The 13,491-nt window shown below is 44.3% G+C and overlaps 1 protein-coding gene across 1 annotated transcript in view; it reads right to left on the bottom strand.

Annotated features, from left to right (window-relative positions):
• Nucleotides 1–12,765, bottom strand: part of CPPED1 (calcineurin like phosphoesterase domain containing 1) — a 118,075-nt gene extending 105,310 nt beyond the window's left edge. Inside the window, exon 1 of the mRNA XM_060260800.1 lies at nt 12,601–12,765. Coding sequence (XP_060116783.1) covers nt 12,601–12,658 — 58 coding nt within the window. The 5' untranslated portion in view covers nt 12,659–12,765. The remainder of the gene's footprint in view (nt 1–12,600) is intronic.
• Between the last annotated feature and the right edge of the window lie 726 nt (nt 12,766–13,491).

Here is a 13,491-nt window from a genome sequence, read left to right as displayed (position 1 = left end):
AATGCATGGGATGGAGAAAGTAGAGAAAGAAGTACTTTTCTCCCTTTCTCACAATACAAGAACTCGTGGGCATTCGATGAAATTGCTGAGCAGACAGGTTAAAACGGATAAAAGGAAGTACTTCTTCACCCAAAGGGTGATTAACATGTGGAATTCACTGCCACAGGAGGTGGTGGCGTCCACAAGCATATATTTGGCCGCTGTGTGACACAGAATGTTGGACTGCATGGGCCATTGGCCTGATCTAACATGGCTTCTCTTATGTTCTTATGTTCATAAGTGATTTGGAGTTGAGAGTAAGAAGTGAAGTGGCCAAGTTTGTGGATGACACTAAATTGTTCAGGGTGGTAAGAACCAGAGAGGATTGTGAGGAACTCCAAAGGGATCTGTTGAGGCTGGGTGAGTGGGTGTCAACGTGGCAGATGTGGTTCAATGTGGCCAAGTGCAAAGTAATACACACTGGGGCCAAAAATCCCAGCTGCAAATACAAGTTGATGGGGTGTGAACTGGCAGAGACTGACCAAGAGAGAGATCTTGGGGTCGTGGTAGATAACTCACTGAAAATGTCAAGACAGTCTGCGATTGCAATAAAAAAGGCCAACGCCATGCTGGGAATTATTAGGAAGGGAATTGAAAACAAATTAGCCAGTATCATAATGCCCCTGTATAAATCGATGGTGCGGTCTCATTTGGAATACTGTGTGCAATTCTGGTCACCGCACCTCAAAAAGGATATTATAGCACTGGGAAAAGTGCAGAAAAGGGCAACTATAAAGAAAGGGCTCTTTAACTTGGAGAAATGTCGACTGTGGGGTGTCATGATAGAGGTTTACAAGATTATGCATGGGATGGAGAAGGTAGAGAAGTCCTTTTCTCCCTTTCTCACAATACAAGAACTTGTGGGCATTCAATGAAATTGCTGAGCAGTTGGGTTAGAACCGATAAAAAGAGGTACTTCTTCACCCAAAGGGTGATTAACATGTGGAATTCACTGCCACAGGAGGTGGTGGCAGCTACAAGCATAGCCAGCTTCAAGAGGGGGTTAGATAAAAATATGGAGCAGAGGTTCATCAGTGACTATTAGCCACAGTGTGTGTGTGTGTGTGTGTGTGTGTATAAATTTTTGGCCATTGTGTGACACAGAGTGTTGGACTGGATGGGCCATTAGCCTGATCCAACATGGCTTCTCTTCAGTTCTTATGTCTTGTAGCTCTCAAACATCTGATATTTATTCTATAAAGGCTCTTACACTAAGTAAGTTTGGCTACCCCTGCCATAGGCCATACACAATAAAAACAAATTAAGAATCAGAAATCCCAGTAAATCAAAAGATTGCCATATCTACAATATAGTTTTCACACAGGCTGCTCAGGAGTCATCATACTCTTTGGGTATCAGGAATGGCTGAATATTTGGGTATAAATTTTCTTAAGTTTAAAACAATTTTATTTAGTAACATATGGTAACAATATCTATTTCTTGCATCATTAATAACTTCTTTTTATCTATCCCATATATTACTTTCTAACCACCCCTCCCCCCATTACTTGACCCCCGCCGGTGTTATTTACGTAAGATACTAACATTTAAAGGTACCCTTAACTAATAAAAACAAAAATTAATATCCTTCTACCTTCTAATACTTAATCATTATCAAAAATTGTCCAATGTCCTTTTATTTGCCACTCTTTTTCTACGTATCTTCAAAAACTTTTTCCACTCCATCTTAAAAACTTCTAAATCATAGTCTCTTAAAGTTCTTGTTAACTTGGAGTGAAATGGACAAGTTAACAAGAACCTTAAGAGACTATGATTTAGAAGTATTTAAGATGGAGTGGAAAAAGTTGGCAGCCGCCTGAGGAAGGCAGGCTGCCACCCGAACTCTCCGCCACCACACCTCTCTTGCAAAGCGGGAGAGGGCTGAGCAAGGGATGGGCCAAGCCACGCGTTCCAGTCGGCGGTAACAGGACGGGACACCCGCCCCCACCCCTGCGGCAAGGTGACGCCCCAGGAGCCCACCTATTTTGCCAACTCCCACGCACCAGGTCCCAGACAGCTTAAAAATAACAACAGTTTATTATAAGTGCTCAAAAAGAAGAAGGGCCAAACCAGCGTCTTCATAGAAAAATGTTGCCTTGTTTTTCCTGCCCGCCTGCCAGCCAGCCAAAATGCTGCCTCCGCTCCTCCCCCCAGCCTGTAGAATCCTAAAGCTGCCATCAGGTCTGCTTTGACCCCAATCAGGTCTCTAATTGAAGAATTACCTCTGCGGCCAACTGCAATGCTAATAGCTCCCCCTCCTCCAACTCCCTTTGCTGTCTCAAAGGGGAGAGCAATCTGCTGAAGTCAGGCTATCACTTTTTTTTTTTCTGTTAATAGCAGGATAAAGAATTAAAAGCTGCAGTTTAAAATTCAACCTGACGGTTCACAGGACAGGGGGTGAAAAGGAACACAGCGGAATGTTATGCAACACGAGCCCTTCCAGACAAATGGAAAAGCCACAAGCGCAACCCCACTTTCCAGAGAATCCTGCCAATTCTTTCCAGTTCTCACAACACCATCCAGCAATTTTGCTTCCCCCACTTGGTCCTGAAGGTTTGCGGTGAGTAATAAACTGTTCGACAATGCCAAAGGCCAGCCCCAAAAGAAAAGCAAGCAAATCAGTCATTGAAGAAAACAAGACTAGGGCAGCATCTTTTTGAAGGGTCAAAAAATGACACAACCATCCAAAGGCACAACCTGGAAGAAGAGATGGGATTAATATCCTGCCCTTTGCTTGGAGTGGTTTACAATCTCCTTGTCAAGAGCGCCTTTTCCCTTAATGATATTTTCTGTGGCTGTAACCTGTAGCAACCCTGAGGCCTTGCTTTTGCGCTATCTTTCTGGTGCTCACTGTGTACCATTCATAAAGCAACGTTCCGCCCTGCGCCAGACAATTGTGTGGTGCTTCTGTGCCTTGCCTGCTTTAGCAGTTCCTTTACTGGGGATGAATGTCAGGTTGCTAGGTCTCCCGGTGACAACACCAGCTCCTACCAGCGCTCAGTAGGCCAGTGGGTGGGAATGAAGAAAAAAAATCAGTTGGCATGATGGCATTATGTCACTTCCGGGGAAAACCCAGAAGTGACATTACACTGTTGCATTGACAGTGACACCCCGCCCCTTCAAATTTACCACTAGGTATCAGCCATAGCTGGCAACCATAGATGAAGGCGGGAAAGCTATTATATTGCTGTTATATAGAGCCAGTTTGGTGTGGTGGTTAAATGTGCGGACTCTTATCTGGAAGTACTGGGTTTGATTCCCCACTCCTCCACTTGCAGCTGCTGGAATGGCCTTGGGTCAGCCATCGCTCTGGCAGAGGTTGCCTTTGAAAGGGCAGCTGCTGTAAGAGCTCTCTTAGCCCACCCAGCTCACAGGGTGTCTGTTGTGGGGGAGGAAGATAAAGGAGATTGTAAGACATTCTGAGACTCTGATTCAGAGAGAAGGGGGGGTATAAATCTGCAGTCTTCTTCTTGTTTACAATATTGTAGTTTAAACCCCGAGCTATGTTTAAATAGATGATGAACACTCCAGTATGGGGATCCAGCTGTCCCGCAATAGTTACCTGGTTTTTGTTTTCAAAATAAAAAATAAAGTGCAGGAATTGTTTGTACAAGAAGTTTAATGTTTGATTATCGTCTCTAGTTGCAGTGAATCTTGAACCCTGGCCACTGCTCCTTTGGCCACTGTTCCTCTATTGCATGCCAAACCTCTTGCACTTATCTGGTCAGTGTCTGCACCTGCTTGTCTTGGGAATGTTATGCTGGACTATGGGAGGAGGGACAGACATAGGATTTTGGCGCTTAAACTTTTTAACAGCTGGACCTCAGGTATATGTAGAGGGGCTTTGCCTGCCAAAAGCAGTTTTAGCAAGAGGCATCTCGCCTGTCATGCTCTTCAATCAATAAATCTTTCCTATAAGCAACGGTGTGTTGAATGCAGGAGACTTGTAGTACTTGACACCTTCCACTTCCCACGACAGACCCCCTGTGAAGCACCTGGGGCTGAGAGAGCACCGAGAGAACTGTGACTGACCCAGGTGGCTGCATGTGGAGGAGTGGGGAAATCTAACCCAATTCTCCAGATTAGAGTCCACTTCTCTTAACCACTACACCAGGGCTGTTGAACACATTTGTTATGAGGGTCGGATCTGACATAAATGAGACCTTGCTGGGCCAGGCTATATGCGTCATAAAATGGAATGCCAGGTAGTGTAGATATAAATTTTATAAAGGACACAGACAAACACAATAAAGATTTTTTTAAAAACTTAAAACATGCTTAAAAGATTAGCACTCTTGCAATATTTTGTTTCTGATAACTGAGACCTCTTGCTCTGAATTATTGCATCAAAATCTGGAGACAATGTCTGTGCTATAGCAATCTTGAGTATGCTGTTCATGTGCTGTTCAGGTGTGTGCATGTATGTTGCAAACCTACTTTTGATTTAGTGACATTCATTACAGAAATCTCACGGTCAATGCTTTGAGCCTAAGACCCAAGGGAAAAAATGAAATGGATGGGCACTGCAAGCTTTGGTACACAAGTTGCTTCATGTGCCGGTGAGCCAGTGGAGAAAATAGAAGCTTTGCTCTGTAGCTTGATAGAGCAAGCCTGGCAAAGCAAGCTGTGATGCAGAAGCAAGCAAGAGAGAGAGAGAAGGAAGCAGGCAACAGTAAGTGGCTCATGGGCCTGATAGGAGCCCTTCGGAGGCTTAACACAGCCCATGGGCTGCATGTTTGATGCCCCTGCACTACACCATACTGGCTCTGAAGGAAGGGACATGACACTGGCTTTGAAATGCAGAAGGTCCCGGATTCGATCCTCAGCATCTCCATTTAAAAGGCTCAACAGGTGATGTGAAAGACCTCTGCCTGAGACCCCAGAAAGCCTATGCCTGTCAGAGGAGACAATACTAACCCTGACCGACCTACGTTCTCACTAAATAGAAGGCAGAACTTCATGCGTTTAACAACCATGAGTGAACCAAAAGAATATGCAACTGACATCTCTGTACGCTGCTTGCTGGCTTTTTCTAGCACAGCATCCCCTCTGCGAGACCACCCAAAACCTGTGGCACTGATTTTTATACAAGAAACCTGCAAAGGATTTTGTTTCAGACCATGCACACTACAGCCAGTTTGATTCCCCACTCTTCCACTTGCACCTACTAGCATGGCCTTGGGTCAGCCATAGCTCTCGCAGAGCTGTCCTTGAAAGAGCAGCTTCTGGGAGAGCTCTTTCAGCCCCACCTACCTCCCAGAGTGTCTGTTGTGGGGGAGGAAGATAAAGGAGATTGTAAGCTGCTCTTAGACTGAGAATCAGAGTGAAGGGCGGGGTATAAATCCAATATCATAATCTTAAAAGATGGGCCTCATTCTTTTTGTTGCACTTAGCATCTGCTGTCTGGATCACTTATAAGGGTTTTTTTTTTTAATTAAGTAATACAAATGTACTTGCAAGAAAAAAAAACTGTATTTCCTCTCACATTTCTGCACGGAACATTTTTTTCCCCGGTTGATTTTCAGACACCGCTCTTCTGATAAAAGAGATAATACATTCACACGAGAGTCTTGTTCGTTTTTAAATAAACGAGTTTATGGGAAAACACATAATATAGATTAAGGGCTGGGCCGTTTGTAAGACTGCATTGCAGCAGCCATCAATACCCACCTCAAGTGCTTGTGCAGTGGGTTTTAGGATGCTGTCTGCAGGTCTGGTGTCAAAATAACTTATTAGTCATACTTCATGGGAGCATTTCCATCCAGTTTTGCTCAGTAACATTTACACTGTGTGTCTGGACATTCCTTGCGATAACATTCCTCTGTAGACTTTGTGTAACTAGGTGACTCCATCTGTCACCAGCTTTCCCCCCACCCCCCTGCGGAATGGAAGGTGCTCCTGTTCCAAACTAACAAGACCATCTGCAGCCACTCTGCTGCCAGAACAAACGTGGTGGTTGTCTTGCAAATACTCTGGACCAGGCAAGATCTGGCTTTGTTTTGGGAGAGAAAACACTTCCCCCTTGCAGGAGATCAGGAAGGGCCTTCTGTTGGCTGCACCACTCTGTTAAGGGATTGTATGGGAGGGCCCAGAGCATCCAACCACCCGGCTTCCTTTTTAGCAAAACCTTTTAACTGTGACCAAAGAAACACGAGGACCCAGCAATGTTTCCTCTAAACTGAAGAGCAAAAATTCCACTTTGTGAGCGACTGGCATTCAAGTTGCAAGCTCCTGCATAAATTAGTGTCCTCTGGGGTCATCCTTCCTGAGCTAAGACAAAAATGTGTGAGCTGCAGGCTAAAAATCTGTGAGCTAGCTCATGCTAACTCAGCTTAGAGGGAACACTGGGACCCAGGCAGTTTAACAATAACAAGAAATTTACTATAAATGCACAAAACAACAAGTGGATTGTAAAACTTCTCAGTGTGCAGTGAATAAAGAAAAACAACAAAGGTTGGTGCAAAGATAAAACAGCCGGGTTGCAACTAACTGGATGTTCCTTGCTACTACCGTACCAGATCTTTCTTCAGCTGCAACGTCCTCCAGTCCAGCCTCAGCAGAGAGAACAACTTCCCTTTCTAGCTGGGCCTTTTTAGGCTGTCCTCCCAGGTTCTACCTCTGGGCTAGTTTTCCCATCAAAACTCTGCCACCCAATCAGAGGAGATAGGCCCATTAGCAACTCCTAGGCAGGCTTCTCTCTGCCCTCTAGGCCACACTAGGCCTCCGATCATGACAGAAACCAAGAAGGGAGAGATGTCTACAAGATGTCTACAACAGCACAGTGCTGTTCTCTGCAGCCTGTCAATGAACTTCTGCCCCCTATTACTTCCAAAATGGCAAGCATCGATATTTCCCAATAATCAAGCTTTTGTTCTTTTAATCAAAAGTTGCTTTATTGTAAAACTCCATAGCTTAGTCAAGGATGGAATCCTTGGAAGTAATGACGTACACAGCATTGAATAGTTACTTAAAGGAAAACTTCAAAAGGATGGCATACAGATAGTGTCAAAAGGATAACATACAGATGCAATTTGAGTCACGGGTTCAAAGAGCTAGTATCTCTTTTATGGCAAAGGAATCCAAGCTAATAAAAACATCTCACTTTCTCTGAGAGCCAATAAGACGTGGCTGTGTGAATATGGGGGAGAGGCACTCTACACAGTTACTGCAAGGTTAACCTAAACATCCTGGGTCCAGATGGATTTATTATGCACCCTTTTGTTACAAGGGGGGGGAATAGGCCATGGCGGAGTTCTGCTTTATATCTGGCCTGTCTATTAGATACATAGAAATAGAATGCTTGACACAGCCTCAAATCTGGCCCCCCCAAAAGAAGCTGCTGCTGTCATAATTTTGGCTGTAATACCAAAACAATTTTTATACTAAACAATATTCAATAGTATTCCAAAAATTCCCCATTACAAAAAATTGTACAACGTTCTCTCTTTGTTTGCAGAGCTACACAAAGCCCAAGAAATTCCAAAACAGATATGACCGCTTCCCAAAACAGGCGTGACTGCAAATGGACTCTATTCGGAGTCTCCTTCTTCAGGCAGCTCACCAAAAGGGTAAATTATTTCAATTGACTGTGCTCTTGTCTCCAATGGACTCAATGCTCCTATCTGCCCTGGGCTTCTCTTGAAAGGGCTAGAGAAGGGCCCTTTCAAGAGAAATGGCCGTCTGCAGCCATGCCTGTTTTGGGAAGCACTCATATCTATTTTGGAATTTCTTGGACTTTGTGTAGCTCTGCAAACAAAGAGAGAAGATTGTACAATTTTTTGTAAAAGAGAATTATTGGAATACTATTGAATATTGTTTAGTATAAAAACTGTTTGGGTATTACATGCATTAGTAAAAACCCTCACCGAGTGTTCTATATTTATTTGCCTTTTCATACCTGTGAGCTCTCTATCTTGACATAATTTTGGCTGTGCCTTATGCCATAAAGACTGGAGCGGACGCACAAAACCCATTATTCCCTGTAACCTGTTGCAGTTGGTGAGGCCATCTGACAGCACTTTCTTCGCTTTTGTGATCCATGTCCTGAATGGGGAATGCAGGGCGGTACCCTGTTTCTAAGGGTCAGGGATGTGTACATGCCCCTTTCTACCATTTTTATTGAGGGGGTGAATCAAAATTGCTCTCTTTAAGTGTTTGATGGGCTCTCACTTAGAAAAGGGCAGGGAGCTGCAGCTCTAGACAGCAGAGGAGAGGACTCGCAATAATAGGCTTAAATTAAGGGCAGGAAGGTACTGGCTGGATATTAGGAAGACTTTTTTGACAGTAAGAGGCTCTCAGTCAGTCTCTGAGTGCTGACCCATAAAGAGGTGATTATTTCTGCCATGTGCAAAGTGGAGAAGGAGAGGGATATAGGCAGGCTTGCAAGCTTGTCTCCTCCACCACAGGACTTGTCCACAGAGTGTCTGTTGTGGGTAAAGATGTGAAGGCCTGAAAAAAACTGGAAAAATTCAAGAAAAAAACGGGTATTTTCCATTTTTTTCCTGAAGCCTTTTTTTGGTTTTTTTCCCGAAAAATTGGAACGTTTTATTTTAACATGATGAATAAAATATTTTAAGACAAGGTGTTTATTTTCCAAATCATTTCTAAAAAATATGTATGGTATCAGATTATTCTAATTTCTGCGTATATTCATTGAAACGTAGCCCCACGCTCCCAGTTTGGTGTAGTGGTTAAGTGTGCGGACTCTTATCTGGGAGAACCGGGTTTGATTCCCCACTCCTCTACTTGCACCTGCTGGAATGGCCTTGGGTCAGCCATAGCTCTAGCAGAAGTTGTCCTTGAAAGGGCAGCTGCTGTGAGAGCCCTCTCCAGCCCCACCCACCTCACAGGGTGTTTGTTGTGGGGGAGGAAGGTAAAGGAGATTGTGAGTCGCTCTGAGACTCTTCGGAGTGGAGGGCGGGATATAAATCCCATATCTTCTTCTATACACTTTCCTCCTCTTCAATTCTTTTTATGAGAATGGTTCTTAAAATTTTTATTTAATACTGTGGAGAAGAAATATGAATAATGGTTACTTCTGGACTTTTAAAGATAGTTTTGTGGAGGCTTATTTGTCTGTTCCACATAAACTAGTAAACAGTTCAGGAGATTGTTGCTCCATTTGTTACAATTACAAATAAATATTATTTAAAAAGTAAATTCTGTTTGTAATAATTATTTGGATACACTATATTTTTAATATGCTAGTTTGGATAATTTCATGTCAAGTAAAATTGTCCATAGTCATATTTTATGTTCCTAAAGTAACAGAATAACTTTCAATCTGGAAAAGAAAAAATAAGTGCTAATGTAGCATTTTTTCAATTTTTTTGAAAATTTCTGTTTGTTTGTTTTTTTCAAAAAAAAAACTGGGCTTTTTTCCGAGCTTCAAAATTTCTGGAAATTTTACATCTCTAGTTGTGGGGGAGGAAGATAAAGGAAATTGTGAGCCGCTCTGAGACTCAGAATGGAGGGCAGAATCTAAATCCAATGTTGTCGTCTTCTTCAACCTGTGCTGTAAACACTGCACTGGTTGTCTGTGGTGTTCCGGATTCGCTTCAAGTTGCTGGTTCTAACCTTTAAAGCCCTATATGGCCTGGGGCCTGTTTCCCTTCAAGACCTCCTTTCCCCATATGTACTCCAGCGAGCACTACACTCAGGCTCCCAAAATCTTTTAACGATCCCTGGGCCAAAAGAAGCACAGTTGGTTACCATCAGGGCCGGGGCTTTCTCTGTGGCGGCCTCCAAATGGTGGAATGCCCTTCCAGAAGAAATTAGAGCCCTGTGGGACCTTGTACGGTTCCGCAGGGGCTGCAAGATCGAACTTTTTCAGCTTGCATTTAACACCTGAGGAAGACAACCGCTACATTATAATATCTACACCACAGCTCTGAGAGCCTGACCAGCGCTACAATAACAAATAAATAAACATACTACACTTGGGGGGGGCAATAATCCCCCCCTGACCTGGGGGAAGACCCACCCACCCAGTCTACCAAGAAGTTCACCGGCTGCTCCTGGTCATTTCTCTGCACAACCCACCTCGTAGGAATGTAGAATGTAAACTGCTTCTGGAAGGATTTGTTTTGAAATAAAAATGCTTTTTTTGTGGATTTTTGCTTGTTATCATACACCTTGTGGAATCATCAGCTCAAGACATCTGCCAAAGCGGTCTGACAAGGAGTGTTTTCAATAAAATGCTGAAGTAACAGCACATGCCACCGCCAAACAGAGCAAGCTCAACAGATAACAAGAATCTTTTAACTGGCACTCTAAAAGTATGCCCAGCTTGCCTTCAGTTTTCTAAGCATGAAAATGTCAATGTTTTGAAGGTAACCTACTATAAACTCATATTTCCATGACTATACATCATGGAGAATGTGTATTTTGGAAACAATAAAACACAAAACAATATTTGCTAAGGCAGACACACCGAAATGAATTCAATATATTATTTGGAGACCAATAATGTAAAGCAACCGCATCAATTTCAAATATCTGGGAATGCAAAAGGAGCATGGAATTACTTTATCAGCTGGATCCCGAAGAGCACAGAAAACTTAGACGTGGGTCCTGCTGCTGACCCCTGCGTACCACTGACACAGCACATTTTACATTTATCCCACCTTTCTTCCAAGGAACTCAGGGTGCCATCACTTCGCCATTTGATCCTAACAACCCTGCAAGGTAGGTTAGACGGAGAGACAAAGGGGACACAAAAACATCCTCCTCTGCTTTGTCTTCCAACAGCTTGCTGAGGTACACTGCCTCTGACCATGGAGGCTCCATTTCTTTATTGGCATGAGACATGCATCCTCCATGCACACACCGAATGCAAAGCCATCTAAGCCCTGAGCTCCCTTCCATTTTGGAGGCACGGAATCCCTTGAATGCTCTTATCACAACACTCCTTTATCAACTCTGGCAAGTCTGAGGGTCAGGGTGTCAATCATCAGGTGAGCCTTTAAGATCTCCCACAAGTATAGCTGATCTCCTCGTTGCAGGGATCAGTTCCCATTAGGATTGCCAAGTCCCTCCTGACCACCTGCAAGGGATGGGGGTGGGGGTAGAGTTGTCAGTGACACTGACAATTATTAATGAAATGAAATTATTAATGAATTATTAATGAAATTGCTGAGCAGTCGGGTTAGAATGGATAAAAGGAAGTCCTCCTTTACTCAGAGGGTGATTAACACATGGAATTCACTGCCAGAGGAGGTGGTGGCAGCTACAAGCATAGACGGCTTCAAGAGGTGATTGGATAAACATATGGAGCAAAGGCCCATCAATGGCTATTAGTTACAGCATATGTTGGAGTTCTCTGTTTGGGGCAGTGATGCTCTGTATTCTTGGTGCTTGGGAGGGGCAACAATAGGAGGGCTTCTGGTGCCCTGGCCCCACTAATCCAACATCTGGCTTCTCTTATGTTCTTTTGCCATTGTGTGACAGAGTGCTGGACTGGATGGGCCATTGGCCTGATCCAACATGACTTCTCTTATATTCTTATGTCAGATCCAGGCTGGGAAACTCCTGGAAATTTGAAGCTGGAGCCTGGGGAGGACAGGGACATCAATGGGGCACAATGCCACAGAGTCCACTCTCCAAAGCACCCATTTTCTCCAGGGGAACTGATCTCTGATCCTTGAGAACCAGTTTGGTGTAGTGGTTAGGTTTGCGGACCCTTATCTGTGAGAACCGGGTTTGATTCCCCACTTCTCCACTTGCAGCTGCTGGAATGGCCTTGGGTCAGCCATAGCTCTCACAGGAGTTATCCTTGCAAGGGCAGCTGCTGTGAGAGCCCTCTCAGCCCCACCCACCTCACAGGGTGTCTGTTGTGGGGGGAGAAGGTAAAAAAGATTGTAAGCTGCTCTGAGTCTCTGATTCAGAGAGAAGAGTGGGGTATAAATATGCAATTCTTCTTCTGTAGTTTGGAGATGAGTCTGGAATTCCAGTCATATTTGGCCCCTTCCTGGCTGGGGTGGGGGAAGCCACTTTGTACATGCATTAGGGCTGGGAAACTCTTGGAGACTTTTTTTTTTGGGGGGGGGGGTGAAGCCTGGGGAGGAGAGAGACCTCAGTAGGGTGACAGAATTCACCCTCCAAAGCCTCCATTTTCTCCAGGGGAGCTGATCACTGTAGTCTGGGTTTGAGCTGCAATTCCAGGGCATCACTAATTCCACTGGACAAACACGCTGCTTTGTAGAGTGAACTGTATCACAACCAGCTGAGGTCCCTTCCTCCTAAAACTCCACCGCAAATCTGCAGGAATTTCCGAACTCGGAGTGAACAAGGATAATTTAAGACTAAAACAAACGACGATAAAAAACCCTGCACCTTTTAATCCCTTTCCCCAACCCCCTTTTTTCCTTCCATTCCCCTCAGTGCGCCCCTATTCTTGTCCCCCATTGGCCGCAAGTCAGACGCTGAAAAGGAGCCGAGTGGGACCGATGCGTCCCCACGCAAAGGTTCCGCCCCGCTGCCTTTTCCTTTCCAAACCGAGGAGGAGAAAGCAGGACTGACAAAGCGGCTCTCCGCCGACTGCGTGGCCGCCCCTAACGATACCTTCGCGGAAAACCCTCAGGGTCCTGTCGCGGGCCTTCTGGAACACCTCCTCGGCCATGTCGCCTCTGCTGAAAGCCAGACCCTCCCCTAGCAGCGCCGTGTTTTGTTTCCCCTCGGAAATGGAGACTGCAGCCAAGCCCTCGTGCCGTTAGGACAGGGGAGGGGAAGGGGGCGTGGCTTGGGGAGGGAGGGAGGGAATAATACTTTTTTCAAAATTAAATCTACATTCTTTTGAACAGAAGATGTGGATGGCTCAGGCTGCCAAGTCAGAGGCGACGCTTTTTAACTTTTGTGTTTTTAGAAGTCTGTGTACGGAAGGGGGGGGGGCGGCGAAGCAATGGGATTAAACAGTAGAACGAAACGGCACAGCATTTAAAATTCTCTCCCAAATGTTTCATTAGACTTAAAAAATCCTTTCTGGGACAGCGAGGTTTATTGTTTAGACGATTGTAAATGACTTCTGAGCCAGTTTGCAGTTATCTGCCAAAGTTGTAAAACTATACATAAAAACTAATAAACTAAAGTTTATTATAGAAGGCTAGCACAAGTAGTTATACAATCAGGGCAATGCTTTTTAACTTTAATTATTATTATTCCACCCATTTCCCCATGGGGGCTCAGGGCAGAGTACATCAATATAGATAACAATAAAATCACAATCGAGTTAGGATAAAATCTGTTTCAATAACTAGGTGGACTACAACTAGGAAACACATGTCCTTTTGTGATTTACCGAGATAGGCAGAAACACCAACTGCCAGGAAACTTTATTACCTTTTATGGCTATCCAGACCAAATGCCAAGCCACACTGTTTTATCCTGTGATCACAGTCAGTTTGCCCTCTTAATCAACAAACTGCATGTATTTCAGCCCACTATGCCTGATCCCCT

Source organism: Heteronotia binoei, chromosome 20 (genome assembly GCF_032191835.1).
Source record: "Heteronotia binoei isolate CCM8104 ecotype False Entrance Well chromosome 20, APGP_CSIRO_Hbin_v1, whole genome shotgun sequence".
NCBI classification, from domain to species: domain Eukaryota; kingdom Metazoa; phylum Chordata; class Lepidosauria; order Squamata; family Gekkonidae; genus Heteronotia; species Heteronotia binoei.
The sequence above is the reverse complement of the archived record's forward strand: the minus strand, read 5'-3'. Positions and strand labels throughout refer to the sequence as shown.